We start from the raw sequence: 17,921 nt of genomic DNA, 5'->3' as shown, positions 1-17,921 counted from the left end.
TAGGGCCGAACCTGCCAAGTGGATGTATGCGCTTTAGAATGTTTTAATTATTAATTTACAAGATCAGAGCATTTTTTTTATCTACCAGTTGGTGCTAAAATGAAGACGATTATGTATATATTTAGATGGCTTTCTTTCATAATGATACTAGATTATTTTCCATTAATTTCTATTGGTCACAAAATGATCTGAAACACAACCAAAACAAATAGAAAATGCATCCAACAAGTTTGTAAATGCTTTGCCACATTCTTTGCAGTATTACTTTTGTGCCTTGTTGCAAACAGGATGCATGTTTTGTAATATTTTTATTCTGTACAGGCTTCCTTCTTTTCACTCTGTCAATTACGTTAGAATTGTTGAGTAACTACAATGTTGTTGATCCATCCTCAGTTTTCTCCCATCACAGCCATTAAACTTTGTAACTGTTTTAAAGTCACCATTGGCCTTATGGTGAAATCCTTCCTCTCCGGCAACTGAGTTAGGAAGGATGCCTGTATCTTTGTAGTGACTGGGTGTATTGATACACCATCCACAGTGTAATTAAGAACTTCACCATGCTCAAAGGGATATTTTTTTTAACCCATCTACCAATCGGTGTCCTTCTTTGCGAGGCACTGGAAAACGTCCCTGGTCTTTGTGGTTGAATCTGTGTTTTAAATTCACTCCAACTTAAAAATCATGTTAAACACTATTACTGCACACATAGTGAGTCCATGCAACTTGTTAAGCAAATGTTTACTCCTGAACTTATTTAGGCATGCTATAACAATGGGGTTGAATACTTATTGACTCAAGACATTTCAGTTTTTCATTTTTGATTCATTTGTAAATATTTCTAACAAAATTATTCCACTTTGACATTATGGGGTATTGTGTGTAGGCCAGTGAGAGAAAAAAATCTAAATGTAATCCATTTTAAATTCAGGCTGTAACAAAATGTGGAAAAAGTCAAGGGGTGTGAATACTTTCTGAAGGCACTGTAGATGGATCCCTGACAAAGGCCATGCAGCTGAAACGCGCCAGAGTAAAACAAAAAAAAGAAATCGTTCCAATGCCCTACAAATAAAGGCATTTTAATGATATGAAGAGTGCCTTGGTCCTCCTTTCTTTTTGTTGACCAATTTACCCCTTCTACCAAAGAGCACCTTCTATTTACAAAGACCTACTATTGTGGACTCTAGCAGCTCTCCCTTTATTTCTACAAAATCTTCATTGTAGTTAAAAGAAAAAATTACAGACCACTACAAAAACTCCTTCCTTGGATTTTCTTTCACTTGTTTAATCCTGTCTAATCCTCCAACAATGTTTCATGTACAGCTAAAAAGTGTCATTACCCCATGCTTCATATTTAGTACGTTACAAAACACTAATATTAAAACATAAAAAATGCGTTGACTAAGTTATTATTAGAATGCAGCCATACATAGAAAATTGACAAAAATTTTAGTAAAATATAAAAATCTAGAAGTATAAATAGAAATTTGGTCCATTGACTTGGTTGCTATAATATTATTTACATATTAGATGTATTATTTCATACCATTATGCATTTTCGACTTCAAAAGCTCACTGTTACTACAAACAAAATAGCATATTCATTGTTAGATGGAATAATGAGTTGCTCAATGCATTGACTCAACAAAAAATAAGCTAACAAAACATGTTTAACGTAAAAAGTAGCATGTTCCCTTTTTTTGCTTACTGAAAATAAATATGAAAGTTTAGGGCAACAGAGTAAAGCAAATATCTCAAGACAGCAGTATCAACAAAACATCAGAAAAGTCGACTACAATTGTATGCGAGCCATTACAAGTAGGCTACAAAATGAATATACAAAGGCACAGATTACAAGGTCATAGGGTATCATGTCCAGCGGTCTGGAAAATGCATTCAAAGACAGAGAACAGAAAAGAGGGTAAACAGGCAAAGCTGCTGTTTTTAAAAACAGAAAACTGTGAGACAGGCGAGAATCCATACTGACAAGTTAGGGGCCCTGTTGCCATAGGGCGGCAGGTAGCCTAGCTGTTAAGAGCGTTGGGCCAGTAACCAAAAGGTCTCTAGTTTGAATCCCCGAGCCAACAAGGTGACAAAATCCATCGATGTGCCCTTGAGCAAGGCACTTAACCCTAATTGCTCCTATAAGTGTCTGCTAAGTGACTAAAATGTAAATGGTTACACCAGGGACTCAAGGCTCTCTGCGGTGCCCCCTGGGACCGTTCCGTTGTTGTCTGAGGACTGGAGCATCCTCTCGTCCTCCTGTGTGCCCACCAGACTCAGCATGGCTTTGTATAGGAACTGATACTGCTCCTGAATGAGAAATGGAATAGAGAAACTGTGCTGTTGAAGGGAGAATGCTTTTTGACACAAAATGGCCACTGTGCATCAAGCAGGTACAGTCGGTGCTTCAGATTGACTTACAACATCAGTGAAGGTCCTGGGCCTCATGAGGTTGAACATCTTGGCCACCTGGTACACGTCCACAGAGCTCTCCGCCTCTAGTTGGCGCACCAGAGTAGACAGGGCACAGAAGGTTCCCGCAGTAACACCGCCAACCCTGCAAAATCAGACCCACGTCTTGTGGTAGTAAAACTGACCGTATCTAGGGTGTCCAATTAAAAACTATTTTCTAAATTAATATGTTAATTGTGTAGATACTCCTCAAAAGATCATGTGTCTATCATAATCCATTCAAAAGTTATTGGCATTTGTACCCTTGTAGGCTAATGCGACTAAATCAATGGAGGACAGAGAAAGGAAGTGGTAAAAAAAAAGAAAAGGAAAATTGCATCGCGTCAGCTAGGCTGGATTCTGTGCAAGAATTAAGGCTACTGGCTACCTGATAGGCTCACTTTCCCGTTGCACTTGTAATCTTCTCGAATCCGCAAGACATAAAACAATATAGAGGTAAGATTGATATCGATTTTGAGACATGTATTTTCATATTCTAGTAATAGCTTTTCCTATTCATTCAAAATCCCTGTTATTTTTCAAAGATTTCTCACAAAAAAGCCTATCTGTGAAATATTGAGCATGTGCCAAGCTTTTTATTTTCAAAGCCTTTTACATTTAATTCAACTTGTGTCATGCTAATTTAGCTTTTTGCGACCCGTGGAAACATCTTTGAAGACAAGGACCACAAAATGTAAAATCCTCAAGTCGTTACGAGAAACCTGCACTACTATGTCAACAGATATGTCAAATGATAGGTTCAAAAGGCTTCTTAACAGCTTCTATCCCCAAGCCATAAGACTCCTGAACAGCTACCTGGACTATGTGCATTGACCCCCCCACCCCCATTTTTACACTGCTGCTACTGTATGTTTATTATCTCTGCATAGTCACTTTATCTACATGTACATATTACCTCGACTATCCTGTTCTTAACTGACTTGCCTAGTTAAATAAAGGTTAAAGAAAAAAAAAAAAGTAAACTCTTGTCATATTAGCCAAGGGCTACGCCAAACTAGAGTACAGAGCACTAATCCTGTACGTCTTTAGTGAACCTTTACAGTGTTGTCTGTGGTTAAAGCAGAGAATGAAGCACCCTTAGAAGAGCATTAACCCTTTAACAGGCAGCTCAACCCAGGGATTGAGCTCATTTTGACCACCAATTTTAAATTAAATGAAACCTATGAAATTTGTTTGCCATATTTTATCATCTCACCCAATGTAAAATGATCATGTGGTTTTCATGATCAGATTCCCATATATTTTTAAACATGCATTCAAAGATGGAAGTGAACTTGAGCAAAATCAAACCTCATTTACCACAATTGTTTTGTACAAATTGTGTATGAAATGGGAAATTATAATGTAAATGTTGTTGACCTGTTAAACATAATTTAAGAATGATTAAATTACGAATATGTTGTCGTTTTACAATTTTAGGAACTCTTCAAAAATATGCTCTACCAGGGTGAAAGAGTTGTCCATTAAGCGAGACTACAGTGCATTCGGAAAGTATTCAGACCCCTTCACTTTGTCCACATTTTGTTATGTTACAGCCTTATTCTAAAATTGATTAAATTGTTTTTTTCCCTCATCAATCTACACACAATACTTCATAATGGCAAAGCAAAAACATGTTTTTTACATTTCTTTGCTAATTTATTCAACAACAAAAAAATGCAAATATCACATTTATATAAGTATTCAGACCCTTACTCAGTACTTTGTTGAAGCACCCTTGCTAGTGATTACAGCATCAAGTCTTCTTGTGTATGATGCTACAAGCTTGGCACATCTGTATTTGGAGATTTCTCCCATTCTTCTCTGCAGATTCTCTCAAGCTCTGTCACAGGTTGGATGGAGAGCATCGCTGCACAGCTATTTTCAGGTCTCTCCAGAGATGTTCTATCGGGTTCAAGTCCAGGCTCTGGCTGGGCCACTCAAGGACATTCAGAGACTTGTCCCGAAGCCACTCCAGCATTGTCTTGGCTGTGTGCTTAGGGTCGTTGTCCTGTTGGAAGGTGAACCTTCACCCCAGTCTGAGGTCCTGAGCGCTCTGGAGTAGGTTTTCATCAAGGATCTCTCAGTACTTTGTTCTGTTCATCTTTTCCTCAATCCTGACTAGTCTCCCAGTCCCTGCTGCTGAAAAACATCCCCACAGCATGATGCTGCCACCACTATGCTTCACCGTAGGGATGGTGCCAGGTTTCCTCCAGATGTGCGCTTGGCATTCAGGCCAAGAGAATCTTATTTATCATGGAATGAGTGTCTTTAGTTGCCTTTTGGCAAGCTCCAAGCGGGCTGTCATGTGCCTTTTACTGAGGACTGGGTTCCGTCTGGCTACTCTAACATAAAGGCCTGATTGGTGGAGTGCTGCATAGATGGTTGTCCAACTGGAAGGCTCTCCCATCGCCACAGAGGAACTCTAAAGCTCTGTCAAAGTGACCATTGGGTCACCTCCCCGACCAAGGCCCTTCTCCTCCGATTGCTCAGTTTGGCCAGGTGGCCAGCTCTACGAAGAGTCTTGGTGGTTCCAAACTTCTTCCATTTAAGAATGATGGAGGCTACTGTGTTCTTGGGGACATTGGCTAGATTTTTGCTCCGGCATGCTTTGTTGGTGGGACCTTATATGGTGGGACCAATGGTGGGACCATACATAGACAGCTGTGTGCCTTTCCAAATCATGTCCAATCAATTGAATTTACCAAAGGTGGACTTGAATCAAGTTCTAAAAACATCTCAAGGATGATCAATGGAAACAGGATGTACCTGAGCTCAATTTAGAGTCTCATAGCAAAGGGTCTGAATACTGATGTAAATAAGGTATGTTTTTTTTATTTAATACATTTGCAAAAATTTCTAAAAACCAATTTTTCCTTTGTCAAGTTCCGTTTTTGCATCTTTTACTTTCGGTTTTGTACACCAGCTTCAAACAGCTGAAAATACAATATTTTTGGTTATGGAAAATATACTGCTCAAAAAAATAAAGGGAACACTAAAATAACACATCCTAGATCTGAATGAATGAAATAATCTTATTAAATACTTTTTTCTTTACATAGTTGAATGTGCTGACAACAAAATCACACCAAAATAATCAATGGAAATCCAATTTATCAACCCATGGAGGTCTGGATTTGGAGTCACACTCAAAATTAAAGTGGAAAACCACACTACAGGCTGATCCAAGTTTGATGTAATGTCCTTAAAACAAGTCAAAATGAGGCTCAGTAGTGTGTGTAGCCTCCACGTGCCTGTATGACCTCTCTACAATGCCTGGGCATGCTCCTGATGAGGTGGCGGATGGTCTCCTGAGGGATCTCCTCCCAGACCTGGACTAAGGCATTCTCCAACTCTTGGAAAGTCTGTGGTGCAACGTGGCGTTGGTGGATGGAGCGAGACATGATGTCCCAGATGTGCTCAATTGGATTCAGGTCTGGGGAACGGGCGGGCCAGTCCATAGCATCAATGCCTTTCTCTTGCAGGAACTGCTGACACACTCCAGCCACATGAGGTCTAGCATTGTCTTGCATTAGGAGGAACCCAGGGCCAACCGCACCAGCATATGGTCTCACAAGGGGTCTGAGGATCTCATCTCGGTACCTAATGGCAGTCAGGCTACCTTTGGCGAGCACATGGAGGGCTGTGCGGCCCCCCAAAGAAATGCCACCCCACACCATGACTGACCCACCGCCAAACCGGTCATGCTGGAGGATGTTGCAGGCAGCAGAACGTTCTCCACGGCATCTCCAGACTCTGTCACGTCTGTCACATGTGCTCAGTGTGAACCTGCTTTCATCTGTGAAGAGCACAGGGCGCCAGTGGCGAATTTGGCAATATTGGTGTTCTCTGGCAAATGCCAAACGTCCTGCACGGTGTTGGGCTGTAAGCACAACCCCCACCTGTGGACGTCGGGTGCTCATACCACCCTCATGGAGTCTGTTTCTGACCGTTTGAGCAGACACATGCACATTTGTGGCCTGCTGGAGGTCATTTTGCAGGGCTCTGGCTGTGCTCCTTCTGCTCCTCCTTGCACAAAGGCGGAGGTAGCGGTCCTGCTGCTGGGTTGTTGCCCTCCTACGGCCTTCTCCACGTCTCCTGATGTACTGGCCTGTCTCCTGGTAGCGCCTCCATGCTCTGAACACTACGCTGACAGACACAGCAAACCTTCTTGCCACAGCTCGCATTGATGTGCCATCCTGGATGAGCTGCACTACCTGAGCCACTTGTGTGGGTTGTAGACTCCGTCTCATGCTACCAGTAGAGTGAAAGCACCGTGTCGTGGACGAATCAGAATTAGTTGGGTAACATAGGAAATTAAGATGTTTTATTAGTATAATATGCTTATTTGAGGTACTTGTCATTAGAAAGTGTCCATTGGACTCTGGTGTCTTTTCAGTTGCACGTCTACCTTAGCTGGGGCTCAGACACTTGGGGCCCAGAGAGGGGAGAGGTCAGACTTGTCGTCATGGGAATGTGTCTTTACTTATTCTTAAACCATGTGAAGGGATGGCGTGATTAATGGGGAACCAATGACTTGTCTCCACAATGTCTGTGAGCAAGTCACTCCCTCCTTTTCTTTATTGTGGGGAGGATTATGGCAGTAAATGGACCCTTGTATGTCCTCTCTTAGATCTCACACTTATCCTGTGATAATATATGGCCTAGAGGCTCACTCCCCCCAGTGAGCCTGTCCAGGAGTAGGGTCAAGAGGGGGTTTGCTTGAGATGGGAGTATCTAGAGTTGACAATTGATATATGCCATTGGATGAAATAGTTCTGTTCAATACCGTACCAGGGAGGGACGGTTCTAAGGAGACCAGATACTGGGTTATACCATTAATCCTGTTGACATAGCAGTTACTGTCTGATGTGTTTTATGGATATCTGTCATACAAAACTTAACCTTTGTGAACTGTTACTAAGTATCTGTGGTTTGTCAATGTACGTTGAAGGGGGTGTATCGTTGCTATAAATGATCCCTGTAGCCATTCTGTAATCACCTTGTTCAATAGTTCATTCGAGAGAGTGCATTATTGAAGGTCAAGAACTTTTGCAAAAGTATCTTAATTAAGTATTAAAGATGTAGTTTTAACTCGGACTGGTGTGTTTGTAACTCCTCATTTGGTAATGCAGAAATTAGCCACCACAACCGCCAGCATTCAAAAGTGACCAAAACATCAGCCAGGAAGCATAGGAACTGAGAAGTGGTCTGCGGTCCCCACCTGCAGAACCACTCCTTTATTGGGGGTGTCTTGCTAATTGCCTATAATTTCCACCTGTTGTCTATTCCATTTGCACAACAGCATGTGAAATTTATTGTCAATTAGTGTTGCTTCCTAAGTGGACAGTTTGATTTCACAGAAGTGTGATTGACTTGGAGTTACATTGTGTTGTTTAAGTGTTCCCTTTATTTTTTTGAGCAGTGTATATTTCACAGCGGTTAAGATTGTACAATGATTCTCTACATAATGACTGCTTGTTTTATCCATTGTCCATTATTACTAGCTTTGACTTAATACCATTCCTTTAAAGGTGTACTATGCAGAAATAGCGCAGCCATTTCCTGGTTGCTAAAAGTAGAATAGTTAGCCTAATTTCAGTTTATGTGACAAATATTGTCATGGGATTTTTTTGGTCTGAAACAATACAAAATTCCTTTCAAATCCATATTATTATTCACTATCTGCTTGTTATTTTCAATATGTTTCACAATATCATTCATGTCAAGTCAATTTACTGGTATTCTTATCATATAAACTGTAAACGAATTAATTTACATGCATTCTCATATTTTGACACACAAATTGATCATATCAGTCCTCATTTAACTAGGCCTTTCTTCCATTATGAGTAAATGAAGCAGACATAATGTAAATTCAAGTATCATATTTTTAGATGATTTAAAAAGTCTATCCAAATTCCAATACAACATTTGTTTACTTTAATTGGGAAACTCATCCGGCTGGTTGAGATATTTGTGATGCATTATCTATCAAAGTTGTCATGCAAACAAATTCTTCATTTATAGCCTATACTGAGGATAAATACACATAAAATTTGTATTGGTGTGCCAGTTATAAAGGCCTAAGACAGGATTGTCTAAATAGGCCTGGATCAGTACAGTGTTTCAGTTCCAATAAATATTAAGAGTATTGCACATTTGGACATATCTTCTTATCCTCTTAGGTTAAGGTCTCAGAGTGGATCATCTTGAATGTATTAACAGAAAAGAGAGGGAAAAATGTGTTTCAAGAGTATTGAGATGACTCAAGATAGAGTACATGCCTGAGTGCCAAATAGTTGGGGGATGCACTTTTGGGACTTTTCCATTTGTTCCAGGTTTGGAGTGGACATGACCTTATTTCACAGATGCATAATCAATCAGTAAATCAATAGAGAGGTCTTACTGGTCGTGGACCACCGTGGGGCCCTCCTTGGAGGAGCTCTCCTCCTTCACCAGGCTGAGCAGCTCAAAGGTGCTGCTGATAGGGCTGTCTGGGTTGGGCCACTGCGGCGCCCGGTAGTGCCTCACCTCCAGAACATAGTCATCCTGGCCCAGAGAGAGACAACAACACACAATCAGAGAGAAAGTGTTTGTGTGTTCTAGGGTTGCACATTTTGGGGAATATTCGGAAGTGGAAACTTTTTGTGGGAGTTAATGGGAATATATGCAAATTAATATTAATAACATTTAAATGTAGATGTTTTTTGCATTGGATATATTTACTATATCATATGGAGACAGAAACATAAACCTTTTACCTTAAGTAGACATAATTGCAAATGATTAAATCCTTCCAATAGAAATAAAAATAAACGATTTAGTATGAATTGAACTTTAATTAAATGAGTTGACTCTTCACATGATGATTTCACTGAACAACAAAAGAAAGGGAATATTGAATGATCCGCAATGATCCATCGCATCTCCCAAAAACGTTATCAACATACATCTGTAAAATGATAGTCTAGAAACTAAACCTTTGGTTGTCTTCCTCTCAGGCTTCCATGTCTTCTCCCTGGACCTCCTCAATGTCCACCTCTTGAACATCAGACTCTGAGGCCTCATCTTCACTATCACTTTCCAACCTTGTTGAGGATGGCTCGTTGTCAGGCTCAAAAAGCCTCAAATTTTCCCGGATGGCAACCAATTGTTCAACCCTTGTATTGGTCAGCCTGTTGCATGCTTTGGTGTGTGTGTTCCCAAACAAGGACCAGTTGCGCTCTGAGGTGGCTGATGTTGGTGGGATTTGGAGGATGATGGAGGCAACAGCGAAAAGAGCATCAGATCCACAAAGTCCCTTCCACCAGGTGGCTGATGAGATATGTTGGCACAACTGCCATATTGCATCTCCATCCCAAAGCCATTGCTTGGATGTGTACTTCGCCAGACTGCCAAGAACCTTGACCTCATCCAGGCCAAGGTGGCGAGACATGGTAGTGATTACAGCATAAGCCTTGTTGATCTCTGCACCAGACAGGATGCTCTTGCCAGCATACTTTGGGACCAACATGTACGCTGCAGCGTGTATGGGCTTCAGGCAGAAGTCTTCACGCTTTTTGATGTATTTCAGAACTGCAGTTTCCTCTGCTTGGAGCAACAGTGAAGTGGGCAGGGCAGGACGGATTTATTCTCTTACATCTGCAAGCAGAGTCTGAACATCAGACAGGATGGCATTGTCTCCCTCAATCCGTGCAATGGCTACTGCTATAGGTTTCAGGAGTTTCAGGCTGCTTACCACTCTCTTCTAAAATACATCATCCAGGAGGATCCTCTTAATGGGGCTGTCCATATTGGCAGACTGTTATATGGCCATTTCTTGGAGAGACTCCTTCCCCTCCAGGAGACTGTCAAACATGATGACAACACCACCCCAACGGGTGTTGCTGGGCAGCTTCAATGTAGTGCTCTTATTCTTCTCACTTTGAGGTAGATTGCTGCTATAAATTGATGACCCTTCACACACCTAACCATTTCCTTGGCTCTCTTGTAGAGTGTATCCATTGTTTTCAGTGCCATGATGTCCTTGAGGACCAGATTCAATGCATGAGCAGCACAGCCAATGGGTGTGATGTGAGGTCATTACTCCTCCACTTTAGACCAAGCATCCTTCATGTTCACAGCATTGTCTGTCACCAGTGCAAATACCTTCTGTGGTCCAAGGTCATTGATGAGCACCTTCAGCTCATCTGCTACGTAGAGAGCGGTGTGTCTGTTGTCCCTTGTGTCTGTGCTCTTGTAGAATACTGGTTGAGGGGTGGAGATAATGTAGTTCATTATTCCTTGCCTACGAACATTCGACCACCCATCAGTGATGATTGCAATACAGTCTGACTTCTCTATGATTTGCATGACCTTCACTTGAACTCTGCATCCAGCAAATGAGTAGATAAAGCATGTCTGGTTGGAGGGGTTTATGCTGGGTGAAGAACATTCAGATATCTCTTCCAAATCACAATGCCTGTAAGCATCAGAGGTGAGTGAACCAGTTGCATACACAGCTCGAGCAAGACATTCAATAGCATTTCTCTGAATACGTTCCTCCATTGAGTCAAAAAAAAACTTCTGATTCCAGGAGGACCATGAGATGTTGCTATCGATTAGGTGTCTGAATCTTCATTTTCACCTCAAATAGAAGTAGAGGGTCTTTTGTCAGAGGTTGTTTGTTGTGAGCGCTGAGGGAACTTTATGCACTTGGCCAGATGATTCTGCATCTTTGTTGCATTCTTCACATATGATTTGGTGCAGAATTTGCATATGTACACATCTTTTCCTTCAACAATAGCAGCAGTGAAATGTCTTCACACATCAGATAGTGCCCGTGGCATTTTCTTGTAAAGATTACAAAAACAATAAATACAATTCCAAGTACAGATAAATAGTTAAGCAGTTAGATTAAACAACTCCTTTGTAAGATAAATGTTTTAAAATGAAACATGTATGGAAACAGGTGAATTAACACCCCTCAGTTAGCAGGCTCAAGCAAGCTAAAACCCACATGGCAGCAAAAACTAACCAGCAGAAATTGTTAGCAATTTGGAAATTATTTAAACACACTTTGCTGTAAGCTACTATTTACTAGTTAACAAAAAATCATGTCATAAAATATATTCACCCCACCCAGTATTGTAATCAAAACTTACCAGAAAGCATGTATTACTTGGCTCAGACAGTGTAGTAGTGTGGGCTCAATAGCATCTCATTAGTGTGCAAGATCTTGAGAATCAGCTGAACATATGATGGAAGAGTGCACTGCACATGTGATGGAAGAATGCACTGTGCATGCAGAGGGTTGCAATTCCATTGAATTGGGGATAGTTTAATCAAAATATGCCACAAGACCTAGAATTGCCTTATGTGTATCCCACAAAAAAGGTTCACTGTTATAAGCTAACATTTTTAATGAATTTAAGCAAAATTCCCCAAATTCCAGGGCTTAACTTTCCATGGAAAATTTCCGGAAAAATTCTGGAACCTTTGCAACCCTAGTGTGTTCACTATATATAGAAAGGTATGTGGACGCCCCTTCAAATTAGTGGGTTTGGCTATTTCAGCCACACCAATTGCTGACAGGTGTATACAATTGAGCACACAGCCTTGCAATCTCCATAGACAAACCCTGGCAATAGAATGGCCTTACTGAGGAGCTCAGTGACTTTCAACATGGCACTGTCATAGGATGCCACCTTTCCAACAAGTCAGTTTGTCAAATTTCTGCCCTGCTAGAGCTGCCGTGGTCAACTGTAAGTGCTGTTTTTGTGAAGTGGAAATGTCTAGGAGCAACAACGGCTCAGCCGCAAAGTGGTAGGCCACATAAGCTCACAGAACGAGACCGCCGGTTGCGCCACTCACTACCGAGTTCCAAACTGCCTCTGGAAGCAAAGTCAGCACAATAACTGTTCATCATCTAGCAGTCTGACGGATGAATCTGGGTTTGACGGATGTCAGGAGAATGCTACCTGCCCAAATGTATAGTGCCAACTGTAAAGTTTGGTGGAGAAGGAATAATGGTCTGTGGCTATTTTTTATGGTTCGGGCTAGGCCCATTAGTTCCAGTGAAGGGAAATCTTAACGCTACAGCATACAATGACATTCTAGACGATTCTGTGCTTCCAAATTTGTGGCAACAGTTTGGGGAAGGTCCTTTCCTGTTTCAGCATGACAATGTCCCTGTGCACAAAGTGAGGTCCATACAGAAATGGTTTGTCGAGATCGGTGTGTAAGAAATGTACTGGCCTGCACAGAGCCCTGACCTCAACCCCATCAAACACCTTTGGGATGAATTGGAACGCCGACTGCGAGCCAGGCCTAATCGCCCAACATCAATGCCCGACCTCACTAATGCTCTTGTGGCTGAATTGAAGCAAGTCCCTGCAGCAATTTTTTTTTTTCTCGTATACATTTTAATCTCATTTTCTATCTACAAACTAAATATACTTTCCTGCAACCCGCCTCACCCAATGTGGTACGGATCTGCTATTTTTATTCCTTATAACTGGAACCTCCGTCAGGAGCTAGCCAGCTAACTAGCTACTACTCTTTGTTAGCCACAGCTAGTGGTCTTCACCTTTTAGCTCGGACACCGGCAGTTTTAGCTTGGACAATACATGCCAGACTGCACAGCGCGATATCTACCCAGAGCATATCGGACTGCTTCTCCCTACCACATCACCGGATTCCTGCCGCTCTGGATCATTACACCGGATCGTAGCTAGCTAGCTGCTACCAAGTGGCTACTGTTAGCTAACGCCTCTGTCCTGAAGCTGGCACCAGTTAGCCTTGAGCTAGCCACGAGCTAGGCACATATACCAGTAAATTCTAGGGCTACAATACCTCTTTTACCAATTGCCCTAGACCCTTTGTTGTCGACGTTGCGAAGTCGCCGAAGACCCATCTTCTTGCCCCGGTCCGCTAGCTTTCTAAGCGCCATGTCTCCCCGTGTTATTGAAAGAGTCCAGGGGCATCAGCTGTGTAGCCGAGTGATCATAGGGTTCAAAGAACAGCAATAGTGCTTTCTTCACCATCAAAGAACGGCAAAGTGCTTTCCTCACCATCTTAAATAAGCATGCCCCATTAAAAAAATGTAGAAATAAGAACAGATTTAGCCCTTGGTTCACTCCAGACTTGACTGCCCTTGACCAGCACAAAAACATACTGTGGTGTACTGCATTAGCATCGAATAACCCCCGCGATATGCAACTTTTCAGGGAAGTTAGGAACCAATATACACAGTCAGTTAGGAAAGCAAAGGCTAGCTTTATCAAACATAAATTTGCATCCTGTAGCACAAATTCCCAAAAGTTTTGAGACACTGTAAAGTCCATGGAGAATAAGAGCACCTCCTCCCAGCTGCCCACTGCACTGAGGTTAGGAAACACTGTCGTCACCGATAAATCCACGATAATCGAGAATTTCAATAAGCATTTTTCTACGGCTGGCCATGCTTTCCACCTGGCCAACAGCACCCCTACCATGGCCAACAGCACTGCACCCCCTGCAGCAACTTGCACAAGCCCCCCCCACTTCTCCTTCACCCGTATCCAGACAGCTGATGTTCTGAAAGAGCTGCAAAATCTGGACCCCTACAAATCAGCTGGGCTAAACAATCTGGACCCTCTCTTTCTAAAACTATCCGCCGCAATTGTTGCAACCCCTATTACTAGTCTGTTCAACCTCTCTTTCGTATCATCTGAGATTCCTAAATATTGGAAAGCTGCAGCGGTCATCCCCCTCTTCGAAGGGGGAGACACTCTAGACCCAAACTGTTATAGACCTATATCCATTCTGCCCCGCCTTTCTAAAATCTTCGAAAGCTGAGTTAACAAACAGATCACTGACCATTTTGAGTCCCACCGTACCTTCTCCGCTATGCAATCAGGTTTCCGAGCTGGTCATGGGTGCACCTCAGCCAAGGTCCTAAACGATATCATAACCACCATCAATAAAAGACAGTACTGTGCAGCCGTCTTCATCGACCTGGCCAAGGCTTTCGACTCTGTCAATCACCACATTCTTATCGGCAGACTCAACAGCCTTGGTTTCTCAAATGACTGCCTCGCCTAGTTAACCAACTACTTCTCAGATAGAGTTCAGCGTGTCAAATCGGAGGGCCTGTTGTCTGGACCTCTGGCAGTCTCTATGTGGGTGCCGCAGGGTTCAATTCTCGGGCCGACTCTTTTCTCTGTATATATCAACGATGTCGCTCTTGCTGCTGGTGATTCTCTGATCCACCTCTACGCAGACGACACCATTCTGTATACTTCTGGCCCTTCTTTGGACACTGTTAACAAACCTCCAGACGAGCTTCAATGTCATACAACACTCCTTCCTTGGCCTCCAACTGCTCTTAAATGCTAGTAAAACTAAATGCATGCTCTTCAACCGATCCCTACCCGCACCCGCCTGGCAGACTAGCATCGATTTAGAATATGTGAACAACTACAAATACCTAGGTGTCTGGTTAGACTGTAAATTCTCCTTCCAGACTCACATTAAACATCTCCAATCCAAAATTAAATCTATAACCGGCTTCCTATTTCGCAACAAAGCCTCTTTCACTAATGCTGCTAAACATACCCTCGTAAAACTGACTATCCTACCGATCCTTGACTTCAGCGATGTCATTTACAAAATAGTCTCCAACACTCTACTCAGCAAATTAGATGTAGTCTATCACAGTGCCATCCGTTTTGTCACCACAGCCCCATATACTACCCACTACTGCGACCTGTATGCTCTCATTGGCTGGCCCTCGCTACATATTCGTCGCCAAACCCACTGGCTCCAGGTCATCTATAAGTCTTTGCTAGGTAAAGCCCTGCCTTATCTCAGCTCACTGGTCACCATTGCAACACGCGCTCCAGCAGGTTTATGTCACTGGTCATCCCCAAAGTCAACTCCTCCTTTGGCCGCCTTTCCTTCCAGTTCTCTGCTGCCAATGACTGGAACAAATTGCAAAAATCACTGAAGCTGGAGACTCATATCTCCCTCACTAACTTTAAGCATCAGCTGTCAGAGCAGCTTACCGATCACTGCACCTGTACACAGCCCATCTGTAAATAGCCCACCCAACTACCTCATCCCCCATATTGTTATTTATTTTTGCTCTTTTGCACCCTAGTATCTCTACTTGCACATCATCATCTGCAAATCTATCACTCCAGTGTTAATGCTAAATTGTAATTATTTCGCCACTATGGCCTATTTATTGCCTTACCTCCCTAATCTTACTACATTTGCACACACTGTATATAGATTTTTGTATTGTGTTATTGACTGTACGTTTGTTTATCCCATGTGTTCTTGTTTTTGTCGCACTGCTTTGCTTTATCTTGGCCAGGTCGCAGTTGTAAATGAGAACTTGTTCTCAACTGGCCTACCTGGTGAAATAAAAAAAAATAAAAAAATACATGTTCCAACATCTAGTGAAAGCCTTCCTAGAAGAGTGGAGGCTGTTATAGCAGCAAAAGGGGGACCAATTCCATATTATGCCCATGATTTTGGAATGGGATGTTCAACGAGCAGGTGTCCACATACTTTTGGTCATGTAGTGCATGTGTGCGCACGTGTGCGCCCGCGTGTGCCGCGTGTGCGTGCGTTGCCTGTGTGTGCGCGCGTGCGTATGTGTTGACAGTATTCCAGTGATTGGTGGTGCAGATGGCCTGGTCTAAACTGTGTGAAAAATAACAGCTGTGCTCCATTGAGGCATGGGGAATGTGTATTGAATTTCCACTCTTTTCACTGGCCATTTGGTTTCAGCATGGGCTAAGATCCAGGAAGATATAAGCGGAACAACTCCAGGGAATAAGCATTTCCTTGTTGCTATATATTACCTCTGTGTATCAATTCAGTGGTTTAATGGTTGTTTGGGTATAGACACAGTGTTAACATTTGATGAGCACTAGCGACTGGTCCATAGTGTCTGGTCCATAGTGACTGGTCCATTCTATGAAGCTGATCTTTTTGTTATGATCCCACAGTTTGTGGCTGATCTCCCAATCTCCAATGGAGTTAGTCTGTTCTATGTAGTTGATCATGTTAGTGTGACTAATCTTGCTTATCAAGCTGATCTCCCTGGTTTTACTGATCACCCTCAGCTGATCTCCCTGGTCTTACTGATCTCCCTCAGCTGATCTCCCTGGTCTTACTGATCTCCCTCAGCTGATCTCCCTGGTCTTACTGATCTCCCTCAGCTGATCTCTCTGGTCTTACTGATCTCTCTCAGCTGATCTCCCTGGTCTTACTGATCTCTCTCAGCTGATCTCCCTGGTCTTACTGATCTCTCTCAGCTGATCTCCCTGGTCTTACTGATCTCTCTCAGCTGATCTCCCTGGTTTTACTGATCACCCTCAGCTGATCTCCCTGGTCTTACTGATCTCCCTCAGCTGATCTCCCTGGTCTTACTGATCTCCCTCAGCTGATCTCCCTGGTCTTACTGATCTCCCTCAGCTGATCTCTCTGGTCTTACTGATCTCTCTCAGCTGATCTCCCTGGTCTTACTGATCTCTCTCAGCTGATCTCCCTGGTCTTACTGATCTCCCTCAGCTGATCTCCCTGGTCTTACTGATCTCCCTCAGCTGATCTCCCTGGTCTTACTGATCTCCCTCAGCTGATCTCCCTGGTCTTACTGATCTCCCTCAGCTGATCTCCCTGGTCTTACTGATCTCCCTCAGCTGAGCTCCCTGGTCTTACTGATCTCCCTCAGCTGATCTCTCTGGTTTTACTGATCTCCCTCAGCTGATCTCTCTGGTCTTACTGATCTCCCTCAGCTGATCTCCCTGGTCTTACTGATCTCCCTCAGCTGATCTCCCTGGTCTTACTGATCTCCCTCAGCTGATCTCCCTGGTCTTACTGATCTCCCTCAGCTGATCTCTCTGGTCTTACTGATCTCCCTCAGCTGATCTCTCTGGTCTTACTGGTCTTACTGATCTCCCTCAGCTGATCTCCCTGGTCTTACTGATCTCCCTCAGCTGATCTCACCTGTGTAGCCTCCAGGACGTAGTGCTGCACCACCAGCATCTCCTCGTTGGCCAGACACATGTGGTTCTCGCTCCGCAGGGTCACTGTGAATGCCTCACAGCTGATTGGCTGCTCCTTGCGGGGCCAGTACACGTATGGCTCCTCCCCCTCTGCCTGAGAACACAGATGTGGTAAGGACTTCCTGTTTGAGGCACAAAATTGCTGCCATGCATACATCAGAGGTTTTGAGTCCAGGACGACAGATAGATACCCACCAGGCTTGGTGTTCCCGGCAGTGTGACTATGACCTGAGCGTTGTGATCCCAGATCATCCTCCAGAAGTCTGTCACCGTGCCGGCCAGCGGGTTTTGTGTCACGATGAACTCAGTGCTCTGCCGGTACCCCTGGGGAACACAACCGGTGGTAGAACATTGAGACCTGAATCCGATCGCCAATTTGGACAGGAAACCAAAAGTGAAATTTACTGGAAATGTGTTACTATGTGTAAC

The 17,921-nt window shown here is 43.1% G+C and overlaps 1 protein-coding gene across 2 annotated transcripts in view; it reads right to left on the bottom strand.

The window, feature by feature from the left end:
- Positions 1–855: 855 nt before the first annotated feature.
- LOC106584549 (receptor-type tyrosine-protein phosphatase zeta) overlaps positions 856–17,921 on the bottom strand; it is a 114,157-nt gene continuing 97,091 nt past the window's right edge. For both annotated transcript variants that reach the window (XM_082968099.1, XM_082968100.1), the window contains 5 exons: positions 17,688–17,816; positions 17,434–17,586; positions 8,861–9,003; positions 2,422–2,557; positions 856–2,310 (listed from right to left, as the gene is read on the bottom strand). In XM_082968099.1, the coding sequence (XP_082824225.1) occupies positions 2,176–2,310; positions 2,422–2,557; positions 8,861–9,003; positions 17,434–17,586; positions 17,688–17,816 (696 nt within the window). In that variant the 3' untranslated portion in view covers positions 856–2,175. The remainder of the gene's footprint in view (positions 2,311–2,421; positions 2,558–8,860; positions 9,004–17,433; positions 17,587–17,687; positions 17,817–17,921) is intronic.

This window comes from Salmo salar, chromosome 23 (assembly GCF_965601325.2).
Source record: "Salmo salar chromosome 23, fSalSal1, whole genome shotgun sequence".
Lineage (NCBI taxonomy): Eukaryota > Metazoa > Chordata > Actinopteri > Salmoniformes > Salmonidae > Salmo > Salmo salar.
The sequence above is the reverse complement of the archived record's forward strand: the minus strand, read 5'-3'. Positions and strand labels throughout refer to the sequence as shown.